The sequence below is a fragment of the Oncorhynchus keta genome, chromosome 20 (genome assembly GCF_023373465.1).
Source record: "Oncorhynchus keta strain PuntledgeMale-10-30-2019 chromosome 20, Oket_V2, whole genome shotgun sequence".
Lineage (NCBI taxonomy): Eukaryota > Metazoa > Chordata > Actinopteri > Salmoniformes > Salmonidae > Oncorhynchus > Oncorhynchus keta.
This window is the reverse complement of record NC_068440.1, coordinates 4250055-4276418: the sequence shown is the minus strand read 5'-3', so window position 1 is coordinate 4276418 and position 26364 is coordinate 4250055. Positions and strand designations below refer to the sequence as shown.

General features: G+C 44.9%; 1 protein-coding gene across 1 annotated transcript in view; it reads left to right on the top strand.

Annotated features, from left to right (window-relative positions):
- LOC118399179 (protein argonaute-3-like) overlaps positions 1-26364 on the top strand; it is a 49490-nt gene that overhangs the window by 14757 nt on the left and 8369 nt on the right. The window contains exons 5-12 of the mRNA XM_035795042.2: positions 3021-3157; positions 3537-3671; positions 4107-4194; positions 6879-7026; positions 7180-7299; positions 7399-7542; positions 7840-8006; positions 9358-9542. Coding sequence (XP_035650935.1) covers positions 3021-3157; positions 3537-3671; positions 4107-4194; positions 6879-7026; positions 7180-7299; positions 7399-7542; positions 7840-8006; positions 9358-9542 — 1124 coding nt within the window. The remainder of the gene's footprint in view (positions 1-3020; positions 3158-3536; positions 3672-4106; positions 4195-6878; positions 7027-7179; positions 7300-7398; positions 7543-7839; positions 8007-9357; positions 9543-26364) is intronic.

Here is a 26364-nt window from a genome sequence, read left to right as displayed (position 1 = left end):
GGCAAATTGGTTAGGATGATATACAGTGGGGCAAAAAAAGTATTTAGTCAGCCACCAATTGTGCAAGTTCTCCCACTTAAAAAGATGAGAGAGGCCTGTAATTTTCATCATAGGTACACTTCAACTATGACAGACAAAATGAGAAAAAAAATTCCAGAAAATCACATTGTAGGATTTTTTAATGAATTTATTTGCAAATTATGGTGAAAAATAAGTATTTGGTCAATAACAAAAGTTTATCTCAATACTTTGTTATATACCATTTGTGGGCAATGACAGAGGTCAAACGTTTTCTGTAAGTCTTCACAAGGTTTTCACACACTGTTGCTGGTATTTTGGCCCATACCTCCATGCAGATCTCCTCCAGAGCAGTGATGTTTTGGGGCTGTTGCTGGGCAACACGGACTTTCAACTCCCTCTAAAGATTTTCTATGGGGTTGAGAGCTGGAGACTGGCTAGGCCACTCCAGGACCTTGAAATGCTTCTTACGAAGCCACTCCTTCGTTGCCCGGGCGGTGTGTTTGGGATCATTGTCATGCTGAAAGACCCAGCCACATTTCATCTTCAATGCCATTGCTGAGGGAAGGAGGTTTTCACTCAAAATCTTACGATACATGGCCACATTCATTCTTTCCTTTACACGGATCAGTCGTCCTGGTCCCTTTGCAGAAAAAAAACCCCAAAGCATGATGTTTCCACCCCCATGCTTCACAGTAGGTATGGTTTTCTTTGGATGCAACTCAGCATTCTCTGTCCTCCAAACACGACGAGTTGAGTTTTTACTAAAAAGTTATATTTTGGATTGATCTGACCATATGACATTCTCCCAATCTTCTTCTGGATCATCCAAATGCTCTCTAGCAAACTTCAGACGGGCCTGGACATGTACTGGCTTAAGCAGGGGGACACATCTGGCACTGCAAGAATTGAGTCCCTGGCGGCGTAGTGTGTTACTGATGGTAGGCTTTGTTACTTTGGTCCCAGCTCTCTGCAGGTCATTCACTAGGTCCCCCCTGTGTGGTTTTGGGATTTTTGCTCACTGTTCTTGTGATCATTTTGACCCCATGGGGTGAGATCTTGCGTGGAGCCCCAGATCGAGGGAGATTATCACTGGTTTTGTATGTCTTCCATTTCCTCATAATTGCTCCCACAGTTGATTTCTTCAAACCAAGCTGCTTACCTATTGCAGATTCAGTCTTCCCAGCCTGGTGCAGGTTTCTGGTGTCCTTTGACAGCTCTTTGGTCTTGGCCATAGTGGAGTTTGGAGTGTGACTGTTTGAGGTTGTGGACAGGTGTCTTTTATACTGATAACAAGTTCAGACAGGTGCTGTTAATACAGGTAACGAGTGGTGGACTTCTTCTTAAAGAAGAAGTTACAGGTCCGTGAGAGACAGAAATCTTGCTTGTTTGTAGGTGACCAAATACTTATTTTCCACCTTAATTTGCAAATAAATTAATTTAAAAAAAAGTGATTTTCTGGATTTTTTTTCTTCTCATTTTGTCTGTCATAGTTGAAGTGTACCTATGTTGAAAATTACAGGCCTCTCTCATCTTTTTAAGTGGGAGAACTTGCACAATTGGTGGCTGACTAAATACTTTTTTTGCCCCACTGTATATGAGGGTGCCCGTGTTTACGGCTTTGGGGTTGTACCTTGTAGGTTCATTGATCATTTGTGTGAGATTGAGGGCATCAAGCTTAGATTGTAGGATGGCCGGGGTGTTAAGCATGTCACAGTTTAGGTCACTTAGCAGCACGAGCTCTGAAGATAGATGGGGGGCAATCAGTTCACATATGGTATCCAGAGCACAGCTGTGGGCAGAGGGTGGTCTATAGCAAGCGGCAACGGTGTGAGGCTTGTTTTTAGAGAGGTGGATTTTTAAAAGTAGAAGTTCAAATTGTTTGGGTACAGGCCTGGATAGTAGGACAGAACTCTGCAGGCTATCTCTGCAGTAGATTGCAACACCGTCCCCTTTGGCAGTTCTATCTTGTCGGCAAATGTTATAGTTAGGAATGGACATTTCAGAGTTATTGGTGGTCTTCCTAAGCCAGGATTCAGACATGGCTAAGACATCAGGGTTGGCGGAGTGTTCTAAAGCTGTGAATAAAACAAACTTAGGGAGGAGGCTTCTAATGTTAACATGCATGAAACCAAGGCTTTTACGGTTACAGAAGTCAACAAATGAGAGCACCTGGGGAATAGGAGTGGAGCTAGGCACTGTAGGGCCTGGATTAACCTCTACATCACCAGAGGAACAGAGTAGAATAAGGGTACGGCTAAAAGCTATGAGAATTGGTCGTCTAGATTGTCCGGAACAGAGAGTAAAAGGAGGTTTCTAGGGGCGATAAAATCGCTTCAAGGTATAATGTACAGACAAAGGTATGGTAGGATGTGAACACAGTGGAGGTAAACCTAGGCATTGAGTGATGATGAAAGATATATTGTCTCTAGAAACATCATTGAAACCAGGTGATGTCATCGCATGTGTGGGTGGTGGAACTAATAGGTTGGATAAGGTATAATGAGCAGGGCTAGAGGCTCTACAGGGAAATAAGCCAATAAACACTAACCAGAACAGCAATGGACAAGGCATATTGACATTAAGGAGAGGCATGCTTAACCGAGTGATCATAAGGGTCCAGTGAGCAGTGAGGTTGGTTGGGGTCACGGCGATTCAGACAGCTAGCCGAGCCATGGGTTGCAAGCTAGCAGAAGATGGAGGTCGGTTTTTAGCCACCCTGTGCGTTTCCGTCGGTAGATTAGTGGGGTTCCATCTGTATGGGCCTAGGAGTGTTCATGTACTATAGAATTGCTGTCAGAAGCTCTTTGCTGTGTTTTTCCAGATGTTCTGTTGGTTGTGTATATTTATCAACACTCATAGTTCAGAATAGTAGTAGTTTATAGTATTGATTCTTTTAGAAAAGATATACAACCTAATTGAAGCTATGTCTTGAATAAAACACGAGTAGAGTAATTCAATACATTTTCTGGCTGTGAAAGGTGACCCTCTCTTCTCCCCAGGTACACCCCAGTGGGGCGCTCCTTCTTCTCCGCCCCAGAGGGTTACGATCATCCCCTGGGCGGGGGTAGGGAGGTGTGGTTCGGCTTCCACCAGTCGGTGCGGCCCGCCATGTGGAAGATGATGCTCAACATTGACGGTGAGGGCCTTTTCCCTTGACTGTCAGGAACATCGACAATAATAACGTAGTCTTCACTGGTGGCAGGGACTTGTTTCTTTCCACGTTGTCTGGATGACAATGATGTAGCATCTCAGTCAGTCTCTGATGTCTGTGTTTAGTTGCATTTTGTTTAGTCAGTCATGTCTTTGATTGGTCCAAATGATATAGAATACAGTCTTATCCCTCACACTTATAGTCAGAATTTGATCCTTAGCTACATTCGAAGTTCCTGATTTAAAAAAAAAAAAATGTACATGTTCCAACTCTTGCTCTTTGAATTTGGTTGTTGACTATCATAACATGGATCCTAAGCCGCATTCAAGTACCTTATTTTAATTTGACCGCTTCTCCTCTGTAGTATCGGCCACGGCTTTCTACAAGGCCCAGCCGGTGATCCAGTTCATGTGCGAGGTCCTGGACATCCACAACATAGACGAGCAGCCCCGGCCCCTCACCGACTCCCACAGGGTCAAGTTCACCAAAGAGATCAAAGGTATGCAGAGTGACGTCACCACCACCACCCCAGGAACAAGAATGCTAACTAACACTTTAATGGAACACACTGCTAGACTCCTTGCATCACTATTGAATTCCAGGGCTAATGTTTTTGTCATTTGTTTTGGTTGTAGGGATATTGGTATTGTGATAGTTCATTCACTCCTTTCTGTATTGCTGAATCGTTTTATACTGAACAAAAATATAAGCTCAACAATTGAAATAAATTCATTAGACCCTAATCTATGGATATCACATAACTGGACAGGGGCGCAGCCACGGGTGGGCTTGGGAGGGCATAGGAACACCCACTTGGGAGCGGGACTGCACCCCTGCCCAGTTATGTAAAATACATAGATTAGGGCCATAATTAATTTTGAATGAATAGTTCTTCTCAAACATATGCACCTCCTCCTTCCTTTGCTGTGTCCAGGTCTGAAGGTGGAAGTGACCCACTGCGGGACGATGCGGAGGAAGTACAGAGTGTGTAACGTGACCCGCCGCCCTGCCAGCCACCAGACGTGAGTACCTATACACAGAGAGACAGGGATATGTGTAGTTTGGCGGCAGGCAGACCAGAAATTAAGAACGTTGGCCCAGTAACCAAATCCCCAAGCTGACTAGGTGAAAAATCTGTCAATATGCTCTTAAGCAAGGCACTTAAGCCTGATTGCTCCTGGAAGTTGCTCTGGATAACATTTCAAATATTACAATGTAGGTTAACTCTGACACAGCCTGGACCGAAGTCTTGAATTGCCTCTAAATTGGACTAATGGGCAGCTTCCTGGATACAGAATGTTTCTGTTTATTTGTTTATTTCACCTTTTATTTATTTAACCAGGTAGGCCAGTTGAGAACAAGTTCTCATTTACAACTGTGACCTGGCCAAGATAAAGCAAAGCAGTGTGACAAAAACAACAACACAGAGTTACATATGGGATAAACAAACGTACAGTCAATAACACAATATAAAAATCTATGTACAGTGTGTGCAAATGTAGAAGAGTAGGGAGGTAAGGCAATAAATAGGCCATAGTAGCGTAGTAATTACAATTTAGCCATTAAACACTGGAGTGATAGATGTGCAGATGATGATGATGATGATGATGTGCAAGTAGAAATACTGGGGTGCAAAAGAGCAAAAATAAATAACGATATGGGGATGAGGTAGTTAGATGGGCTGTGTACAGCTGCAGTGATCAGTCAGCTGCTCTGACAGCTGAAGCTTAATGTTAGTGAGGGAGATGAGTCTCCAGACTTTTGAAATTCATTCCAGTCATTGGCGGAGGCCACAGAAGGAGTGTTGTATAGCATTGAAGCTTGTTTGGAGGTTAGTTAACACAATGTCCAAAGAAGGGCCAGATGTATACAGAATGGTGTCGTCTGCATAGAAGTGGATCAGAGAATCACCAGCAGCAAGAGCGACATCATTGATATATCCAGAGAAGAGAGTCGGCCTGAGATTTGAACCCTGTGGCAACCCAATAGACTGCCAGAGGTCCGGACAACAGGCCCTCCGATTTGGCACACTGAACTCTATCTGAGAAGTAGTTGGTGAACCAGGTGAGGAAGTCATTTGAGAAACCAAGGCTATCGCGTCTGCCGATAAGAATGCGGTGATTGACAGAGTCGAATGCCTTGGCCAGGTCGATGAAGACGGTGGCGTTTATGATATTGTTTAGGACCTTGAGCATGGCTGATGTGCACCCATGACCAGCTCAGAAACCAGATTACATAGTGGAGAAGGTACGATGGGATTCGAAATGGTCTGTGATCTGTTTAACTTGGATTTCGAAGATTTTAGAAAGGCAGGGCAGGATCGATATAGGTCAATAACAGTTTGGGTCTAGTGTCTCCCCCTTTGAAGAGGGGGATGACCGAGGCAGCTTTCCAATCTTTAGGGATCTCAGATATGTATATAATAATATGAAAGAGGGGTTGAACAGGCTAGTAATAGGGGTTGCAACAATTATGGCGGATAATTTTTAGAAAGAGGTACAGACCTGGGTAGAATGACAGAACTGTGCAGGCTATCTCTGCAGTAGATTGCAACTCTGCCCCCTTTGGCAGTTCTATCTTGACGGATAATGTTGTCGTTGGTGATGGAAATTTCAGAATTGTTGGTGGCCTTCCTAAGCCAGGATTCAGACACGGTTAGGCCCTCGGGGATGGCGGAGTGTGCTAAAGCAGTGAATAAAACAAACTTAGGGAGGAGGCTTCTGATGTTAACATGCATGAAACCAAGGCTTTTACGGTTACAGAAGTCAACAAATGAGAGCACCTGGGAAATAGGTGTGGTACTGAGGACTACAGGGCCTGGATTCACCTCTACATCACCAGAGTAGGATATGGGTATGGCTAAAGGCTATAAGAACTGGTCGTCTAGTGCGCTGGAGCAGATTTCTGAGCATGGTAGAATAGATTCAGGGCATAATGTACAGACTATGGTATGGTAGGATGTGTGTACAGTGGAGGTAAACCTAGGCGTTGAGTGACGATGAGAGAGATTGCATCTCTGGAGGCGCCAGGTGAGGTCTCAACATGTGTGGGGGGTGGGACAAAAGAGTTATCTAAGGCATGTTGAGCGGGACTGGGGGCTCTACAGTTAAATAAAACAATAAGTACTGTCTGAGACAGCAGTAGACAAGGCATATTGACATTAGAGAGCGGCATAAAGCAGTCATGGGTGTTGATCGGGAGCGCTAAGACAACGGGTAAATGGCGATGAATGAGCAGAGGGGGTCAGTTAGGTACGCACAGGACCTGAGTTCGAGGCTGGGGCCGACAGATAAATAGAGGCCTGCTGGACTATTCACTAACGCAGTACATCAGCTGTGTCGCCGAGTGATCATAGGGTCCAATGAGCAGCAATGGGTGCGTCTGGGAGCCATCCGGTAGTTGCTACTACGCTAAGCGAACGGGAAACGACGGCATTCAGAAAGCTAGCGGGCCGGGGCTAGAGGATGGGTCTTTGGCGACATCGCAACGGAAAAGCTTGTTGAAGCCACATCGGACGATTACGTCGGCAGACCAGTCGTGATGGATTAAGTCTAGTCCTGGTCAAAAAGCAAGCTCAATGGAGAATCTCCATTCAATATGCGTTTTGGTCAAGGACTTCACTTAACCTGTGTCCTGAGAAACCACCCCTAAGAGTTGAACATGGAAACTAGACAGAACTCCATGTTTATCCTCTCTGAACCCCCAGGTTCCCCCTGCAGCTGGAGAATGGTCAGACAGTGGAGCGCACGGTAGCCCAGTACTTCAGAGAGAAGTACAGCCTGCAGTTGAAGTACCCTCACCTCCCCTGCCTCCAGGTGGGGCAGGAGCAGAAACACACCTATCTGCCCCTGGAGGTGAGTACCAATAATAGTATTGGCTCTTTGTAGAGCCCTGAATGATTGTCCTTCCTGGTCAGATCATCTGCTCAGGATAACTCCGGGCCCTAACCATAAAACTGTACCTACTGTATTAAATTACTTTAACTCACATTCTATGTCTCCTTGCAGGTGTGCAACATAGTAGCTGGCCAGCGTTGTATTAAAAAACTGACTGATAACCAGACGTCCACCATGATCAAAGCCACGGCCCGCTCTGCCCCAGACAGACAGGAGGAGATCAGCAGGCTGGTGAGTATGTCTCATCCACCACCAAACTAATGATTTCCTGTTTTGCCACTACCCCTCCCTATATCCTCCTCCTCTATCATTCCCCTCTTCTGTGTCCAGGTGCGGAGTGCGAACTATGAGGTGGACCCGTTCGTCCAGGAGTTCCAGTTCCGCGTGCGTGACGAGATGGCGCAGGTGACGGGCCGTGTGCTGCCAGCCCCCGGGCTGCAGTATGGCGGCAGGGCGAGCTCGGAACACTTCATGGTATCTACCCTTTAAATCATCCTTCATCTGCATGTCTCTGTGCATGTCTGTGATTTTTAGCTTCACCATCTCTCTTTCTTGCCCCAGGCTCTTTCACTTTTGTCGCTTTTGACGAACTGTCAACCTCTACTACTATTTCACCTACTACTATTTCACCCACTTCTGTTTTTCTCTGTGAAAATAATAATTTCTACTTTTCTTGCGTGAAGGCTATGACAAATGGCATGACAGTGTTGTTTTTTTTTTAAAGATAGATTAAATGATACTCTCCCCCTTCTGTGTGTGTGTGTGTGGCAGCCCCAGCAGGTGAACCCTGTGGTGTCTTTGCAGAACCGCACGGTGGCCACGCCCAGCCACGGCGTGTGGGACATGAGGGGCAAACAGTTCCACACTGGGGTGGAGATCAAGATGTGGGCCATCGCCTGCTTCGCCACGCAGAGGCAGTGTCGCGAGGAGATCCTCAAGTGAGTGTTGTTTGTCTCATACATGCATACCTATACTTGTACATCATAAACACACACAGACACAGAGAGGTCTCTGTTTCAACAGTTAAATACTCAGCACAATGCAATAACATAATATTCAAACAAATATTTATACTGAACAAAAGTATAAACGCAACATGTAACGATTTTACTGAGTTACATATAGTTCATATAAGGAAATCAGTCAATTGAAATAACTAAATTGGGCCCTAATCTATGGATTTCACATGACTGGGAACACAGATATGCATTTGTTGGTAACAAATATCTTGTAAAACATTTTTACAAGTATTTATTTAAAAAAAAAAATAATAATTTTAAGTAGGGGTGTGGATCAGAATATCAGTCAGTATCTGGTGTGACCACCATTTGCCTCATGCAGCGCGACACATCTCTTTCGCAAAGAGTTGATCAGGCTATTGTGGGCTGTGGAAGGTTGTCCCACTCTTCAATGGCTGTGAGGAGTTGCTGGATATTGGCGGGAACTGGAACACACTGTCGTACACCTCATGCTGAGGTGACGTGATGGTGATGGTGGCGGATGAATGGCACGACAATGGGCCTCAGGATTACATCACGCTATCTCTGCATTCAAATTGCTAACAATAGAATGCCATTGTGTTCGTTGTCCGTAGCCTATGGCTGCCCATACCAGGACTCAGATAAGCTTCGCAGAGAATTTTGGTTGTACAAACCCACAGTTTCATCAGATGTCTGGGTGGCTGGTCTCAGACGATCCAGCAGGAAAAGAAGCTGGATGTGGAGGTCCTGGACTTGCGTGTTTACAGGTGGTCTGCGGTTGTGAGGCTGGTTAGACGTACTGCCAAATTCTCTAAAACAACATTGGAGGCAGCTTATGGTAGATAAATGAACATTCAATTCTCTGGCAACAACTCTGGTGAACATTCCTGCAGTCAGCATGCCAATTACACGCTCCCTCAGGACTTGAGACATCTGTGACATTGTGTTTGACAAAATTGCACATTTTAGAGTGGCCTGTTTTAATCAGCTTCTTGATGTGCCACACCTGTCAAGTGAATGGATTATCTTGGCGAAGGAGAAATACATTTGTGCACAAAATTTAAGAGAAATAAGCTTTTTTGTGCATATGGAAAATGTCAGGGATCATCTATTTCATGTGCATGAAACATGGGACCAACATTTTACATGTTGCATTTTATATATTTTTACAGTATGATTTATTTGGGTTGGTTTCTGCCACGCTTCGTCTGTGTGTCCATCCATATCGTCTCTTTGGGTCTCCTCGTCTCTCTCTCTCTCTCTCTCTCTCTCCTTCTCATCCTCTCTCTTCTTCCCTCTGTCTCTCCAGGGGTTTCACAGACCAGCTGCGTAAGATCTCTAAGGATGCTGGGATGCCCATCCAGGGCCAGCCATGTTTCTGTAAATACGCCCAGGGATCAGACAGTGTGGAGCCCATGTTCAGGCACCTGAAGAACACCTACGCTGGCCTGCAGCTCATCATCGTCATCCTACCTGGGAAGACCCCTGTCTATGGTACGGTCCCAGACACTGTTTCAAGTAGCCACCCTTTGCTTTGATGACAGCTTGGCATTCTCTCAACAAGCTTCACCTGGAATGGTTTTCCAACAGTCTTGAGGGAGTTCCCACATATTCTGAGCACTTGTTGGCTGCTTTTCCTTCACTCTGTCGGTCCAACTCATCCCAAACTATCTCAATTGGGTTGAGGTCGGGTGATTGTGGAGGCCAGGTCATCTGATGCAGCACTCCATCACTCTCCTTGATCAAATAGCCCTTACACAGCCTGGAGGTGTGTTGGGTCATTGTCCTGTTGAAAAACAAATTATAGTCCCACTAAGTGCAAACAAGATGGATGGCGTATCGCTGCAGAATGCTGTGGTAGCCATGCTGGTTAAGTGTACCTTGAATTCCAAATAAATCAGACTGTCACCAGCAAAGCACCCCCACACCATCACACCTCCTCCTCCATGCTTCACGGTGGGAACCACACATGCGGAGATCATCCGTTCACCTGCACTGCGTCTCACAAAGACATGGTGGTTAGAACCAAAAAGCTTACATTTGGACAAATTTCCACTGGTCTAATGTCCATTGCTTTCTTGGGCCAAGCAAGTCTATTCTTCTTATTGGTGTCTTTTATGAGTTTCTTTGCTGCAATTCAACCATGAAGGCCTGATTCACGCAGCCGCCTCTGAACAGTTGATGTTGTGACGTGTCATCAAACAGTTGATGTTGAGATTCTTCAAAGTGGCCATCCTTTTCCTTGATATCAGCTTTACTCACTCTTGGCATTCTCTCAAGCAGCTTCATGAGGTAGTCACCTGGAATGCATTTCAATTAACAGATGTGCCTTGTTAGTTTGTTTAAATTTCTTTCCTTCTTAATGCGTTTGAGACAATCCATTGTGTTGTGACAAGGTAGGGGTGGTATACAGAAGATAGCCCTATATGGTAAAAGACCAAGTCCATATTATGGCAAGAACAGCTCAAATAAGCAGAAATGACAGTCCATAATTACTTTAAGACATGAAGGTCAGTCAATCAGGAAAGTTTCAAGAACTTTGAAGGTTTCTTCAAGTGCATTCACAAAAACCATCAAGGGCTATGATGAAACTGGCTCTCATGAGGACCGCCACAGGAAAAGAAGACCCAGAGTTACCTCTGCTGCAGAGAGTTACCAGCCTCAGAAATTTCAGCCCAAATAAAGGCTTCAGAGTTCAGGTAATAGACGCATCTCAACATCAACTGTTCAGAGGAGACTGCGTGAATCAGGCCTTCATGGTGGAAGTTCTGCAAAGAAACAAAGGACACCAATAAGAAGAAGAGAATAGTTTGGGCCAGAAACACAACCATTTGACATTAGACTGGTGGAAATCTGTCATTTGGTCGAGTCAAAATTTGACATTTTTGGTTCTATCCTCCGTGTCAATGTCCGACGCAAAGCAGGTGAACAGATGATCTCCTTATGTGTGGTTCGCACTGTGAAGCATGGAGGAGTGTGATGGTGTGGGGGTGCTTTGCTGTGATTTATTTGGAATTCAAGGTACACTTCACCAGCATGGCTACCACAGTATTCTGCGAAGATACACCATCCATCTTGTTTGTGCTTAGTCCCACTGTCATTTGTTTTTCAACAGGACAATGACCCAAAACACACCTCTGGGCTGTGTAAGGGCTATTTGACCAAGGATAGTGATGGATTGCTGCATCAGATGACCTGGCCTCCACAATCACCCGACCTCAACCCAATTGAGATGGTTTGGGATGAGTTGGACCGACAGAGTGAAGGAAAAGCAGCCAACAAGTGCTCTACATATGTGGCAACTCCTTCAAGACTGTTGGAAAAGCATTCCAGGTGAAGCTGGTTAAGAGAATGTCAAGAGTGTGCAAAGCTGTCAAGACAAAGGTTGGCTACTTTGAAGATTCCAAAATACATGGGCTGGAAAGTATGTGAACCCTTTGGAATTGCCTGGATTTCTGTATAAATTGGTCATCAAATTTGATCTGGTCTTCATCTAAGTCACAACAACAGACAAACAGTGTGTTTTAAATGTAATAACACACACATTACTGTATTTTATTTGGTCTATATTGAATATATTGTCTTTATTGATGTTAAGTTAGTGGTTGAAGATATCCCTCTCGTGGTGTGGGGGCTGTGCTTTGGCAAAGTGGGTCGGGTTATATCCTTCCTGTTTGGCCCTGTCCGGGGGTGTCCTCGGGTGGGGCAACAGTGTCTCCTGACCCCTCCTGTCTCAGCCTCCAGTATTTATGCTATTTATGCTTCGTACATCAGCTGATATCTGAAAGTGCCGTACAGAAACCCAGACTAAAACCCCAAACGGCAAGCAATGCAGGTGTAGAAGCACGGGGGCTAGGAAAAACTCCCTAGAAAGGCCAAAACCTAGGAAGAAACCTAGAGAGGAACCAGGCTATGTGGGGTGGCCAGTCCTCTTCTGGCTGTGCTGGGTGGAGATTATAACAGAACATGGCCAAGATGTTCAAATGTTCATAAATGACCAGCATGGTCAAATAATAATAATCACAGGCAGAACAGTTGAAACTGGAGCAGCAGCATGGCCAGGTGGACTGGGGACAGCAAGGAGTCATCATGTCAGGTAGTCCTGAGGCATGGTCCTAGGCCTCAGGTCCTCAGAGAGAGAAAAAAAGAGAGAATTAGAGAGAGCATACTTAAATTCACACAGGACACCGGATAGGACAGGAGAAGTACTCCAGATATAACAAACTGACCCTAGCCCCCCGACACATAAACTACTGCAGCATAAATACTGGAGGCTGAGAAAGGAGGGGTCAGGACACACTGTGGCCCACAAGTATAGCCCACAAAGATCTCCGCCACGGCACAACCCAAGGGGGGGGCGCCAAACCAGACAGGAAGATCACATCAGTGACACAACCCACTCAAGTGTTCACAGGAGGACAGCAGTGGCTTCTTCCATCTGAAGTTTGCAAACGTACACCTGGATGTTCCACAGTGCCACTAGCAAAATATTCTGTGTACAGATGAAACTACAGTTGAGTTGTTTGAAAGGAACACACAACACTGTGTTGAGGAGAAAAAAAGCAAAGCACACAAATGTCAACCTCATCCCAACTGTAAACTATGGTGGAGGGAGGATCATGGTTTGGGCTGGTTTGCTGCCTCAGGGCTGGACAGCTTGCTGTCATCGACAGGAAAAAGTTGGGAATTAATTTATCAAGACATTTTGCAGGAGAATGATAGGCTATCTGTCCGCCAATTGAAGCTCAACAGAAGTTGTGTGACGCAACAGAACAACGACCCAAAACACAGAAGAAAATCAATAACCGAATGGCTTCAACAGAAGATAATGCACCTTCTGGAGTGGCCCAGTCAGAGTCCTGACCTCAAACCGATTAGATGCTGTGGCATGACCTCAAGAGAGCTGTTCACACCAGACATCCCAAGAATATTGTTGAATTGAAACAGTTTTGTAAAGAGGAATGGTCCAAAATTCCTCCTGACCATTGTGCAGATCTGATCCGCCACTACAGAAAATGTTTGGTTGAGGTTATTGCTGCCAAAGGAGGGTCAACCAGTTATTAAATCCAAGGGTTCACATACTTTTCCAACCCTGCACTGTGAGTAAAGTAACGCTCCCACGGTGTGTTCAATAAAGACATGAAAGCATATAATAATTTGTGTGTTATTAGTTTAAGCAGACTGTTTGTCTATTGTTGTGACTTAGATGAAGATCAGATCAATTTTATGATCAGTTTATACAGAAATCCTGTTAATTGCAATGGGTTCACATACTTTATCTTGCCATTGTAAACATCTCACCAAATTCATAATAGATCCACTGATGTTGATAACCTCTCAAAACCAAGTGTACATACCCAGCCCTTTCTAAACAGTTGGCACCAGTGGTTGAGTGGAGGGTAAATGGGAGTGTTACTTTAATCACTTTTCACGATGAGTAGTGTTTTTTTCCCACTACTGTATATCACTGGGCACCACATGCAGCTGGTACAAACAGTCAGTATTGGGGTACTGAGGTAGGTTGAGCTGGTACTTCTTATCCGTGGCAAGAGGCACAAAACGTCCCCGCAGATAGTGTTAGCGTCCACGGAAGTATGTTGCTGACTTCTTAGGGACAGTCAGGGAGATCATCTGTGCTGCTCTGCTCCTCATCCCAACCTGAAGAGGACATATAGAATGTGCGGATATCACTATCCCAAATGGAAACATTTTGGTCCAGCTAATAGCCATAAGGCACACTGGATTCAAAAAATAATGTTCCTTATGTTTTCTAAACAAAATACTGCCCAAAATGTTGTTTTTATCAAGCCAAGGACAGTACCTTTTGCAATTGAGATATAAACAAAAAAATAAACGTCCCTTTTTCAGGATCCTGTCTTTCAAAGATAATTCGTAAAAATCCAAATAACTTCACAGATCTTCACTGTAAAGGGTTTAAACACTGTTTCCCATGCTTGTTCAATAAACCAGAAACAATTAATGAACATGCACCTGTGGAACGGTTGTTAAGACACTAATCGCTTACAGATGGTAGGCAATTAAGGTTAGTTATGAAAACTTAGGACACTAAAGAGGCCTTTCTACTGACTGCAAGCTTGGCACACCTGTATTTTGGAATTTATCCCATCGTTCTCTGCATATCCTCTCTATCTCTGTCAGGTTGGTTGGGGAGCGTCGCTGCACATTTATTTTCAGGTCTCTCCAGAGATGTTTGATGGGGTTCAAGTTCGGGCTCTTGCTGGGTCATTCAAGGGCATTCAAGCCACTCCTGCGTTGTCTTGGCTGTGTGCTTAGGGTCGTTTTCCTGTTGGAAGGTGAACCTTTGCCCCAGTCTGAGGTCCTGAGCACTCTGGATCAGGTTTTCAACAAGGATCTCTCTGTACTTTGCTCTGTTTATCTTTCCCTTGATCCTGACTAGTCTCCCAGTCCCTGCTATTGAAAAACATCCCCACCACATGGATGCTGCCACCACCCTCTTTCTCCGGTGGGATGGTGCCAGGTTTCCTCCAGACGTGAAGCTTGGCATTCAGGCCATAGAGTTCAGTCTTGGTTTCATCAGACCAGAGAATCTTATTTCAAGGTCAGAGACTTGACCAATGCCCTTCTACCCCGATTGCTCAGTTTTGCCGGGCGACCATTTCTAGGAAGAGTCTTGGTGCTTCCAAACTTTTCCATTTAAGAATGATGGAGGCCACTGTGTTCCTGGGGACCTTCAATGCTGCAGAAATGTTTTGGTACCCTTCCCCAGATCTGTGCCTAGAAACAATCCTGTCTCGGAGCTCTACGGAAATTCCTTCGACCTCCTGACTTGGTTTTTCTTCTGACGTGCACTATCAACTTTGGGACCTTTTTATATAGACAGGTGTGTGCCTTTTCAAATCATGTCCAATCAATTGAATTTACCACAGGTGGACTGCAAGTTGATGATCAATGGAAACAGGATGCACCGGAGGTCAATTTTGAGTCTCACAACAAAGGGTTTGAATACTTATGTACACTACTGTTCAAAAGTTTGGGGTCACTTAGAAATGTCCTTGTTTTAAAGAAAAACACAGTTTTTGTCCATTGAAAATAACATCAGTGTAAACATTAATGTTGTAAATGACTATTGTATGACTATTGTAGCTGGAAACAGCAGATTTTTATGGAATGTCTACATAGGCATATGGAGGCCCATTATCAGCAACATCACTCCTGTGTTCCAATGGCACGTCACGTTAGCTAATCCAATTTTATCATTTTAAAAGGCTAATTGATCATTAGAAAACAACGGGTCTGAATAGTTGAGTATCTGGAGCATCAGCATTTGTGGGTTCGATTACTGGCTCAAAATGGCCAGAAACAAATAACATTCTTCTGAAACTCATCATTTTGTTCTTGTTCTGAGAAAATGAAGGTTATTACATGTGAGAAATTGGCAATAAACTGATTATCTCGTAAAACGCTGTGTACTACTCCCTTCACAGAACAGCGCGAACTGGCTCAAACCAGAATAGAAAAAGGAGTGGGAGGCCCCGGTGTACAAATGACCAAGAGGACAATGACATTAGTGTCTAGTTTGAGAAACAGATGGCTCACAAGTCCTAAACTGGCAGCTTCATTAAATTGTACCCGCAAAACACCAGTCTCAACGTCGACAGTGAAGAGGCGAACTGGGATTCTGGCCTTCTAGGGTATGAATGTACAGCAATGGTCACCTATCATTTGGCACACTCCAACCTCGTGCTAGCAACATACCCATACAGCAGCTGCAATGCGAAGACTGACCACGAAAGCAACAAACATGATGCGTAGAGTCCGGTCCTGGTTCTCCCATGGCATCTGGGGTTGCCTACTACGGGACATCAGCTAGTACATCCTCGTCTGGGTTGTGGGGCACCTTCCTACAGTGGTTTGCCTGAACCCACATAGACCTCTCGGCAACTTTCACCTCTGTCTGGGTTGTCAGAAGCACTTGGAATGGACAATTCCAGCGCTGTTGGTGCCAGGTCTTTCTACGGAGGTCCTTGATGACCACCCAATTGCCTGTTTGAAGTTTGTGGAGTGGTCCTTCCTTTGATTCAGGTAAAGCCACTTTCACCCTGGGAAAAATATAAAGGAAAAAGGAAACTGCACACTGCTCTTGATAGTATCACTGATATTTAATAAGCTTACGTATCGGCCTCACGGCCTTCGTCAGAGCTTTTTGTGAATTGTTTAAAAATGTGCACCCTTTATGTAGACCTAGCCCCACCCCCATCCATACCACACATCGAGGCAAACGAAAAACAAATAAGTGCTACCCTGGGAAAACTAGACTTCAGAACATTGTTAAGTGTAGCACAGTAACTTACCATTTGACCCTTGCAACCCATCAATGTCAACCTGTTAAGCAATATTGTGGGTTAGGGTTCCTCACCCTTCCTGTGAGTATTTCATGAGGTGCTAAACCAGTGGTACGATGCGCTTGTCCAGCCAGACATGTACATCAGAGCCAGAGGCATTACTGTTACCCATAGCAATCCGGTCTCAGTCATCAGTTTAATCAATTTAATTTTCAGTGTTTGGTTGGCTCTCTCTATGAGATCACCACTGGATGGATGATAACCACAATGTATTTACAGGTCAATCTGCAAACTTTCAGAGATGTTCGGAATAACACTATTTACAAAATGAGAGCTGTTAATTTGGACGGCAGACCTCACTTAGGGATGATTTCCCTTAGTAGGTTCTTTGCTACAGCCATTGCTGTGGCATGCTTACAAATAAATGCTTCTACCCATTTGGAGAAGGCATCAACCAGGCAGTACGTATACCCCTGGCATGGAGTAAGCGCAACGAAGTCCATCATTATGTGCTCAAAAGGGTCTGCGGGCCTTGGGTGAGTTGCCATAGGCAGCCTTTGCCTGTGTTTTTAGTCATACAAATCAAACACTTAGCACAAAATCCAGGAGGAAACCAAAAAATGATGTACAATTTCTACTACTCCCCTTTTGACACATGATCTTGGCCATGTGTCAACTTAGCCACATAGGGGAAGCAAGATCTGGTTAAAATGGGAAGGCTGTCAAAGGAACACTTCTTCCTCCACTGTCTCACCTCCCCAGGCTCTGCACCTGATTGCAGATCAGAAACATCATGTAATTAAAACATATTTGCTGCAGAAACAGGAAGTGAAACCATTTGGAGAGTGGGGGAAACAATCAACACGGCAGCTGCCTTTGCAGCCATGGCAGCCATAGCATTCCCTTTTAGAGACAGTTTTTCATATAGTTTCGCAATCGGTCTTACCAGATGATGTAAGGAACCCACGATGCAGCCACAATGTTCCAAAATCGTGCACCACCCCGAACGCGTATCTGCTATCAGTATGAATGGTAACAGTTTTATCCTTAGCTAGAATGCACACCCGAGTCAGTGAAAATAATTCTGCAGCCCTGAGCTGACAGATGTGATGGCAGTTTTGCACTCTTAAGTATCTATAGCAGTCAGTCGTACCTGCGTAGGCAGTGGTGGAAAAAGTACAACGTTGTCATACTGAGTCATTTTCTATTAAGGTATCTTTACTTTTACTCAAGTAAAAGTGAAAGTCACCCTGTAAAATACTACTTGAGTAAAAGTCTGAAAGTAATGGTTTTAAAAATATTTGCCAACTGATGATAATGGGTAACCCCACGATTGTGCTGGCATTGTGGAGCAGGTCTGTAAACCCCACCCTGACCTCTCTCTGCCATTTTCAGCAAGAAACACTAACAGAGCGTTGATGTGTTGATTTCACATGCTTGTTCAGAACACAGTAACAGGTCGACATACTGTATTCATTTTGTGCCAAAGCAGCAGAAAATACCACCGGAGATTCTGAGTATCCTTGGTGGCAGACGGTCCAAGTCAAACACTTGTTTAAAATCTTAAACACGAACCAGAACTGTGATTCTGGTGCGACGGGAATGCTATAAAAAAGCATTAGCCAAATCAACAACTGAAAACCATTTTGCCGCACAGAAGATAGAATCGTAATGGGGTTTGGCACAGCAGGAGTCATTGCATAAACTGCAACGTTAACAGGTCTGAGATCTTGAACAAAACGCCAATTACCTGAGGCTTTTCATACAGAAAGAATGGCAGTATTACAGGGAGAGCCTGGACAAGGCACAATAGCTCCTCTTTCTACCAATGAAGCATGAACAGGGGTAATCCCCTTGATAGCTTCCTCACTTAGGGGATACTGAGTTCAGCTTGGTCTGTGTGGGCCCTTAGGTGTGACAGTAAGCCGGTTCAACCAAATCATCTGTTTAGTGCTATCAAGGCCATGTACATCTCATTGAACATGTACAGCCATGGAACACAGGAAGTATGAATGCTGGGGGAGAATTTAGACCCATCCCTGCAAGACAGACTTCAACCAAATACCAATATCCTCCCAAGCAGCAACATCTGTTTTTAGCTACCGATAGATAAATACATACAACAAAGCCTGTTCTGTAGTCAATTTAACACTTAAAGCATAAAATTGGGGCCCACTATACATATCACTGCAAAGTAAGCTCTCTTGGATATGGTCCCGGTCAGCCAACTTTGTTTATAATCTAAATCTCTTGTCAATAGTGAGAAATGTGCGGTGCAATGTAAGCCAGTCTGTGACATAAAACTACCTTCTGTTTCCAACAACTGCAAGCAGTTGATAAAATGTAATCAGTGGGGTCATAGTGTGACCCATGAATATCCCATGGATACTCATGAATACTCATGTTCAGACCATGTCGGACAACATCATGAGGTGACCTGAGGCTGTACAACAGGGAGGCCTTTTCCTTCACAAAGAATATGAATTTCCAATTTACAGAGAGGATCGCTTCCTGACAAAATTACAGGACAACATTCCCCCAAAAATGTATTGATGGTAAATGCATGTGTTATTAACTCTTTCAGAGTCGCTCCCGAGGCTCCTATAGTGGTGGGAGGTTTGGACATCAATTCCAAATCTATGACAGACATTGCAGAGAGAGTATCTTCTAGAAATGTGATTGGCTCACCACTGACGAAGGGACAAACCATTGGCTCCTCACGGGGTTTTTAAAAAAATCTTTAAATGCTGTCTACGGGTGTCAGCTGGCTCGATCTTGCGTCAGTCCATATGTGGGTTGTAAAGCGTTGTTTTCGGTGGAGGTCCAGTTTTCCTACGCCCCCTCCCCATCCCACTGCCCCGATGTTCTGGCGAAATGTCCCTCCTTTCCGCAGTTGTAACAAGCTCATTTCCTGTTGTTGCTCTTGTCTGGCCCACCCGTTAGCACTGACTCCCCCTCTTCATCTACCTGTTCCTCTTCCCCTCTGTCCATCATTTTGAGGTCTTCGCTGAGCCTGCCTCTGCTGGCCCTGTCCTTGATTAAAAAGCCAACTGTGCAGCTTGTAACTTCCTCCTTTTTCTATTCTCTGTTTTGTCTTGTCTTCTTGAGACAGTTGCTGCCTCTCAGCATGTTTGCAGTGTTCAATAACTGCTTGTAGACTGTTTCCCAGCCAATGCAGGTCATTTTAACCTGTTTACTAAGGGCTGGCAAAATTCCATTCATTAGGGCAGATTTAAAGAGGCTGTCATAGTCATTGCGGCGGCCATCAGTCATTGGTTTGAGCCCGCTATGCTTTCAGTAGCAGGTTTTCAGCCCATGTCTGTAGTGTTAGCTTTCTGCGTGCAACTATGGATAGCTGCCCAATCAGTCATGGGTGGGTAATGTTTATTTTATTTGATCACACAGTGTAACCAGTTGGGTCTGATACGCTCCACCCTCTTCCCATTGGTAGTTTTCATCAAAGCCTCCCTCAACGTCTGCCCATCGCAACTTCATCTTGACACGGCAAATGTGTGTGATCTCAGCTGTACGGCCAACTTAAGTAGCTGTGTGGTAAAATCACCAGTGTCCTTTGTAAGATTTGTAAGTTCTTTAGCAATGTCCTTCTTCATTTCGTCCAAGTCTTTTGGATGTCAACGAGAGGGTGCCATTCGACATGGCCCTCTTCACCGTCCACAGATCGCAGTTGTGAATTAGAGAACGTTACCAGAGGTGCCTGGAGAAAGGTTGTGTTCGGGCCCCCCCCCCCTTTAACCTGTTCTGGTCGTGACCGTTGAGGGTAAGGAACTTACACGTAGGGGTCGGCGTCGATGGTGGACTAAGTTCCCAGAGTCCATCAACACCAGAGACCGGGCTCAATGTGGGCGGTGCACAGAACAGATTTCTGCTCCTCCAAGTGGTCTGCTGGTAGAGCTACGGTGGTGGACAGACGGCTGAGAGAGCTGCTGTCGGACAACCAGGGCTGGTGCTGGTGAAGTGGATACAGGGTTATAATAGGGGGTGGAAAGTCATCATCATCTGTGTTTCTCCTTATTTTGTTATCTTCCTCCGTGTGTTTCTTGTTACTTTCTTTCAGCATTATTCATTTAACTTTCCTGTCTGTCTTTTGGCTTCCCTCTCCCACTTTCTAAACATACGGCAATCTATTAGACATTTCTAGGCTTTCTTGGTTTCCTCAAACTTCAAAAAGTTATTTCTACATTCTGCTAATAAAATTTCACTCAATGTACCTTTTTTTAAGAGAAAATCTGCTACTTTGTGCCAGAGCGGTACCTATTCCAGAATGTCCCTGCCCCATTTATCTGCCATGACCTTCACTGGCCCCGTGAGATGACCGGTCAGGCAAGGTTCTCCCTTGCTGCTCTTGGCTCCCATTGTGAAACTCCACTATACACACACACTCAAACACAAACAACAGTGTTTAATTAGTGTTCGGTTCTAAATATCAGAGTAAGAACTCAACGGACACTATGAAAGCTTAAACCAAGTTTATTCACCCCGAAGGATCGAAAAGCTGAACAGACAAAGGCATGGTTCCACCAGTGGTGGTATATACACTGCTCAAAAAAAATAAAGGGAACACTTAAACAACACAATGTAACTCCAAGTCAATCACACTTCTGTGAAATCAAACTGTCCACTTAGGAAGCAACACTGATTGACAATACATTTAACATGCTGTTGTGCAAATGGAATAGACAACAGGTGGAAATTATAGGCAATTAGCAAGACACCCCCAATAAAGGAGTGGTTCTGCAGGTGGTGACCACAGACTACTTCTCAGTTCCTATGCTTCCTGGCTGATGTTTTGGTCACTTTTGAATGCTGGCGGTGCTTTCACTCTAGTGGTAGCATGAGACGGAGTCTACAACCCACACAAGTGGCTCAGGTAGTACAGCTCATCCAGGATGGCACATCAATGCGAGCTGTGGCAAGAAGGTTTGCTGTGTCTGTCAGCGTAGTGTCCAGTGCATGGAGGCGCTACCAGGAGACAGGCCAGTACATCAGGAGACGTGGAGGAGGCCATAGGAGGGCAACAACCCAGCAGCAGGACCGCTACCTCCGCCTTTGTGCAAGGAGGAGGAGCACTGCCAGAGCCCTGTAAAATGACCTCCAGCAGGCCACAAATGTGCATGTGTCTGCTCAAACGGTCAGAAACAGACTCCATGAGGGTGGAGCCCAACACCGTGCAGGACGTTTGGCATTTGCCAGAGAACGCCAATATTGGCAAATTCGCCACTGGCGCCCTGTGCTCTTCACAGATTAAAGCAGGTTCACTCTCAGCACGTGACAGTCTGGAGACGCCGTGGAGAACTGCTGCCTGCAAAATCCTCCAGCATGACCGGTTTGGCGGTGGGTCAGTCATGGTGTGGGGTGGCATTTCTTTGGGGGGCCGCACAGCCCTCCATGTGCTCGCCAGAGGTAGCCTGACTGCCATTAGGTACCGAGATGAGATCCTCAGACCCCTTGTGAGACCAGATGCTGGTGCGGTTGGCCCTGGGTTCCTCCTAATGGAAGACAATGCTTGACCTCATGTGGCTGAAGTGTGTCAGCAGTTCCTGCAAGAGGAAGGCATTGATGCTATGGACTGGCCCACCTGTTCCCCAGACCTGAATCCAATTGAGCACATCTGGGACATCATGTCTCGCTCCATCCACCAATGCCACGTTGCACCACACTGTCCAGGAGTTGGCGGATGCTTTAGTCCAGGTCTGGGAGGAGATCCTTCAGGAGACCATCCGCCACCTCATCAGGAGCATGCCCAGGCGTTTGTAGGGAGGTCATACAGGCACGTGGAGGCCACACACACTACTGAGCCTCATTTTGACTTGTTTTAAGGACATTACATCAAAGTTGGATCAGCCTGTAGTGTGGTTTTCCACTTTAATTTTGAGTGTGACTCCAAATCCAGACCTCCATGGGTTGATACATTTGATTTCCATTGATCATTTTTGTGTGATTTTTGTCAGCACATTCAACTATGTAAAGAAAAAAAGTATTTAACAATAATATTTCATTCATTCAGATCTAGGATGTGTTATTTTAGTATTCCCTTTATTTTTTTGAGCAGTGGGGTGGAATCCACTTTGGGGTGGAATCTCTTCCTTCTCTCAACACTCCACAAAGTGATACGGGCAATAAACTGTTCCTTCTCCCTTAATGTGACCTGACCTCGACCCCCTTCATCACTAATCCATGGCTCTCTCCCCTTATCAGTGCCTGCCACGTGATCGTTTTCCCTACACTCAGCACATTCCACTCTTAATTGCACCCACCATATACTTCCTCCTACAGATAACCATTAACTTCTGGTGTAGACCCTAGACTATGGCCCCCTCTCATGTCTCTATTATAACTAATGATTAATCATATTTCAAGTTTAGAAATCTGAACCCACCCATCTTCCTTTCTTATGAATCTAAAATATATTTTTATATAATTTAATATAAAATAATAAAATAGAATTAATATAATTTCTTCATTATTTTATTTAAAATGTTATACCCAAATGGCAGGACTTTGTTATACCCAATTTTATACCCAATTTCTTCAGGACATTGTCCTGGAATCACATAGCTCATACATTTACACCTGACGATGGTAACCCATGGCATATTTCTTCAGGACTTTGTCCTGGAATCACATAGCTCATACATTTACACCTGACGATGGTAACCCATGGCATATTTCTTCAGGACCCTGTCCTGGAATCACATTGCTCATACATTTACACCTGACGATGGTAACCCATGGCATATTTCTTCAGGACTTTGTCCTGGAATCACATAGCTCATACATTTGCACCTGACGATGATAACCCATGGCATATTTCTTCAGGACCCTGTCCTGGAATCACATAGCTCATACATTTGCACCTGACGATGATAACCCATGGCATATTTCTTCAGGACCCTGTCCTGGAATCACATAGCTCATACATTTACACCTGACGATGGTAACTCGTGTCATATTTCTTCAGGACTTTGTCCTGGTATCGCTATAGTACCTCAGGAACTTATTCTGGAATTGCTTTCATAAGGACTCTCTCCTGGCTTCTCTTACACAAATCACATTTTATTTGTCGCATGCGCAGAATACAACAGCTGTAGACCTTACAGTGAAATGCTTACTTACAAGCCCTTAACCAACAATGCAGTTTTTAGAAAATACCATCAACAAAAAAGTATGAGATAAGAACAACAAATTAAAGATCACCAGTAAATAACAATAGCAGGGGGTAACAATACAGGGAGTACTGGTACAGAGTCGATCTCGGGGACACCGGTGTCGAGGTAATTGAGGTAATATTAAAACGTAAGTAGAGTTATTAAAATGATAACAAGAGAGAGTAGTAGCAGCAGCGTAGTAAGGTGGGGAGTGGGCAATTCAAATAATCTGGGTAGCCATTTGATTAGCTGTTCAGGAGTCTCATGGCTTGGGGGTAGAAGCTGTTTAGAAGCCTCATGGACCTAGGCTTGGTGCTCCGGTACCTCTTGCTGTGCGGTAGCAGAGAGAACAGTCCATGACTAGGGTGGCTGGAGTCTGACAATTTTTAGGGCCTTCCTCTGACACCGCCTGGTATAGAGATCCTGGATGGCAGGAAGCTTGGCCCTGGTGATGTGCTGGACCATACGCACTACCCTCTGTAGTGCCTTGCGTGGCCGAGCAGTTGCCATACCATGCAGTTATACAACCCGGCAGGATGCTCTCGGTGGTGCAGTTGTAAAACATTTTGAGGATCTGAGAACCCATGCCAAACCTTTTCTCCTGAGGGTTAATGGGCATTGTCATGCCCTCTTCACGACTGTCTTGATGTGCTTGGACCATGTTAATTTGTCGGTGATGTGGATGCCAAGGAACTTGAAGCTCTCAACCTGCTCCACTACATCCCCGCCGATGAGAATGTAGACGTGCTCGTTGCTCCTTTTCCTGTAGTCCACAATCATCTCCTTCGTCTTGGTTTCGTTGAGGGATAGTTTGTTATTCAGGCACCACCCAGCCAGGTCTCTGACCTCCTCCCTATAGGCTGTCTCATCGTTGTCGGTGATCAGGCCTACCACTGTTGTCATCAGCAAACATTAATGAGTGAACAGGGAGTACAGGATGGGACTGAGTATGCACCCCTGAGGGGCCCCTGTGTTGAGGATCAGCGTGGTGGATGTGTTGTTGCCTACCTTCCCCACCCGGGGGTGGCCTGTCAGGAAGTCCAGGATCCAGTTGCAGAGGAAGGTGTTTAGTACCAGTATCCTTAGCTTAGTGATCAGCTTTGAAGGCACTATGGTGTTGAACGCTGAGCTGTAGTCAATGAATAGCATTTTTGCATAGGGTGTTCCTTTTGTCGAGGTGTGAAAGGGCAGTGTGGAGTGCAATCTGCGGATCTGTTGGGGTGGTATGCAAATTGGAGTGGGTCTAGGGTTTCTGGGATAATGGTGTTGATGTGAGCCATGACCAGCCTTTCAAAGCATTTCACGGCTACAGACATGAGTGCTACGGGTCGGTATTTATTTAGGCAGGTTACCTTAGTGTTCTTGGGCACAGGGACTATGGTGGTCTGCTTGAAACATGTTGGTATTACAGACTCTGTCAGGGACAGGTTGAAAATGTCAATGAAGACACTTGCCAGTTGGTCAGCACATACTCGTCCTGATAATCCGTCTGGCCCTGCGGCCTTGTGAATGTTGACCTGTTTAAAGGTCATACATCGTCTGCGGAGAGTGTGATCACATAGTCGTCCGGAACAGCTGATGCTCTCATGCATGTTTCAGTGTTACTTGCCTCGAAGCAAGAATATAAGTTATTTAGCTCGTCTGGTAGGCTCGTCTCACTGGGCAGCTCTCGGCTGTGCTTCACTTTGTAGTCTATAATAGTTTGCAAGCCCTGCCACAGCCATTGAGCATCGGAGCCGGTGTAGTACGATTCGATCTTAGTCCTGTATTGACGCTTTGCCTGTTTGATGGTTCATCTGAGGGAATAGTGGGATTTCTTATAAGCTTCTGGGTTAGAGTTCCGCTTCTTGAAAGCAGCGGCTCTACCCTTTTAGCTCAGTGCGAATGTTGTCTGTTATCCACTGCTTCTGGTTGGGGTATGTGCGTACAGTCACTGTGGGGACGACGTACATACGTCATCCCTCGGTCTCCTCGGGAGCAATCAGCAAGCGGAGTTGCCATCCCTCCTCGTCGCCAAATTGTGTTAGCAATTCTATAGGAAGAGAGAGACTGACTCTTTCAAACAACAATTTTATAAGATTGACAAAAACGAAGCCATCAACCATCACCAATAATGGCTCAGAGTTGAAAGCTTAACAAACATAGTCGGGTCCTTGCTTTATTGAGAAAATACAACCGCTTTCTGTATACGTGGCAGTCAGCAGATGGTGTGTAAAAGGTAATTAGTTGTCCGTGCAGAATTAAGATAGACGGTTGAGCCCTCGGGCTATCAAGCTTGTGCTAACTGCATTCAAAAGAACAAACACTATGTACTCCTTTCTGCAAGTTTACATACATGTGACTTTCTGTAGAAGGGCTTTCACATTCTGCAGTTGCACCCACACGGCTCTTAGTCATAAGACTGGGCTTACAGCTACTGTTGAAGTCTGAAGTTTACATATACTTAGGTTGGAGTCATTAAAACTCGTTTTTCAACCACTCCACAAATTTCTTGTTAACAAACTATAGTTTTGGCAAGTCGGTTAGGACATCTACTTCAAATCAAATGTATTTGTCACATACACATGGTTAGCAGATGTTAATGCGAGTGTAGCGAAATGCTTGTGCTTCTAGTTCCGACCATGCGGTAATATCTAACAAGTAATTTAACTTAACACTTTCACAACAACTACCTCTTATACACAAAGGAATGGATACGAATATGTACATACAAATATATGAATGAGTGATGCCCGAACGGCATAGGCAAGATGCAGTAGATGGTATAGAGTACAGTATATACATATGAGATGAGTAATGTAGGATATGAAAACATCATATGAAGTA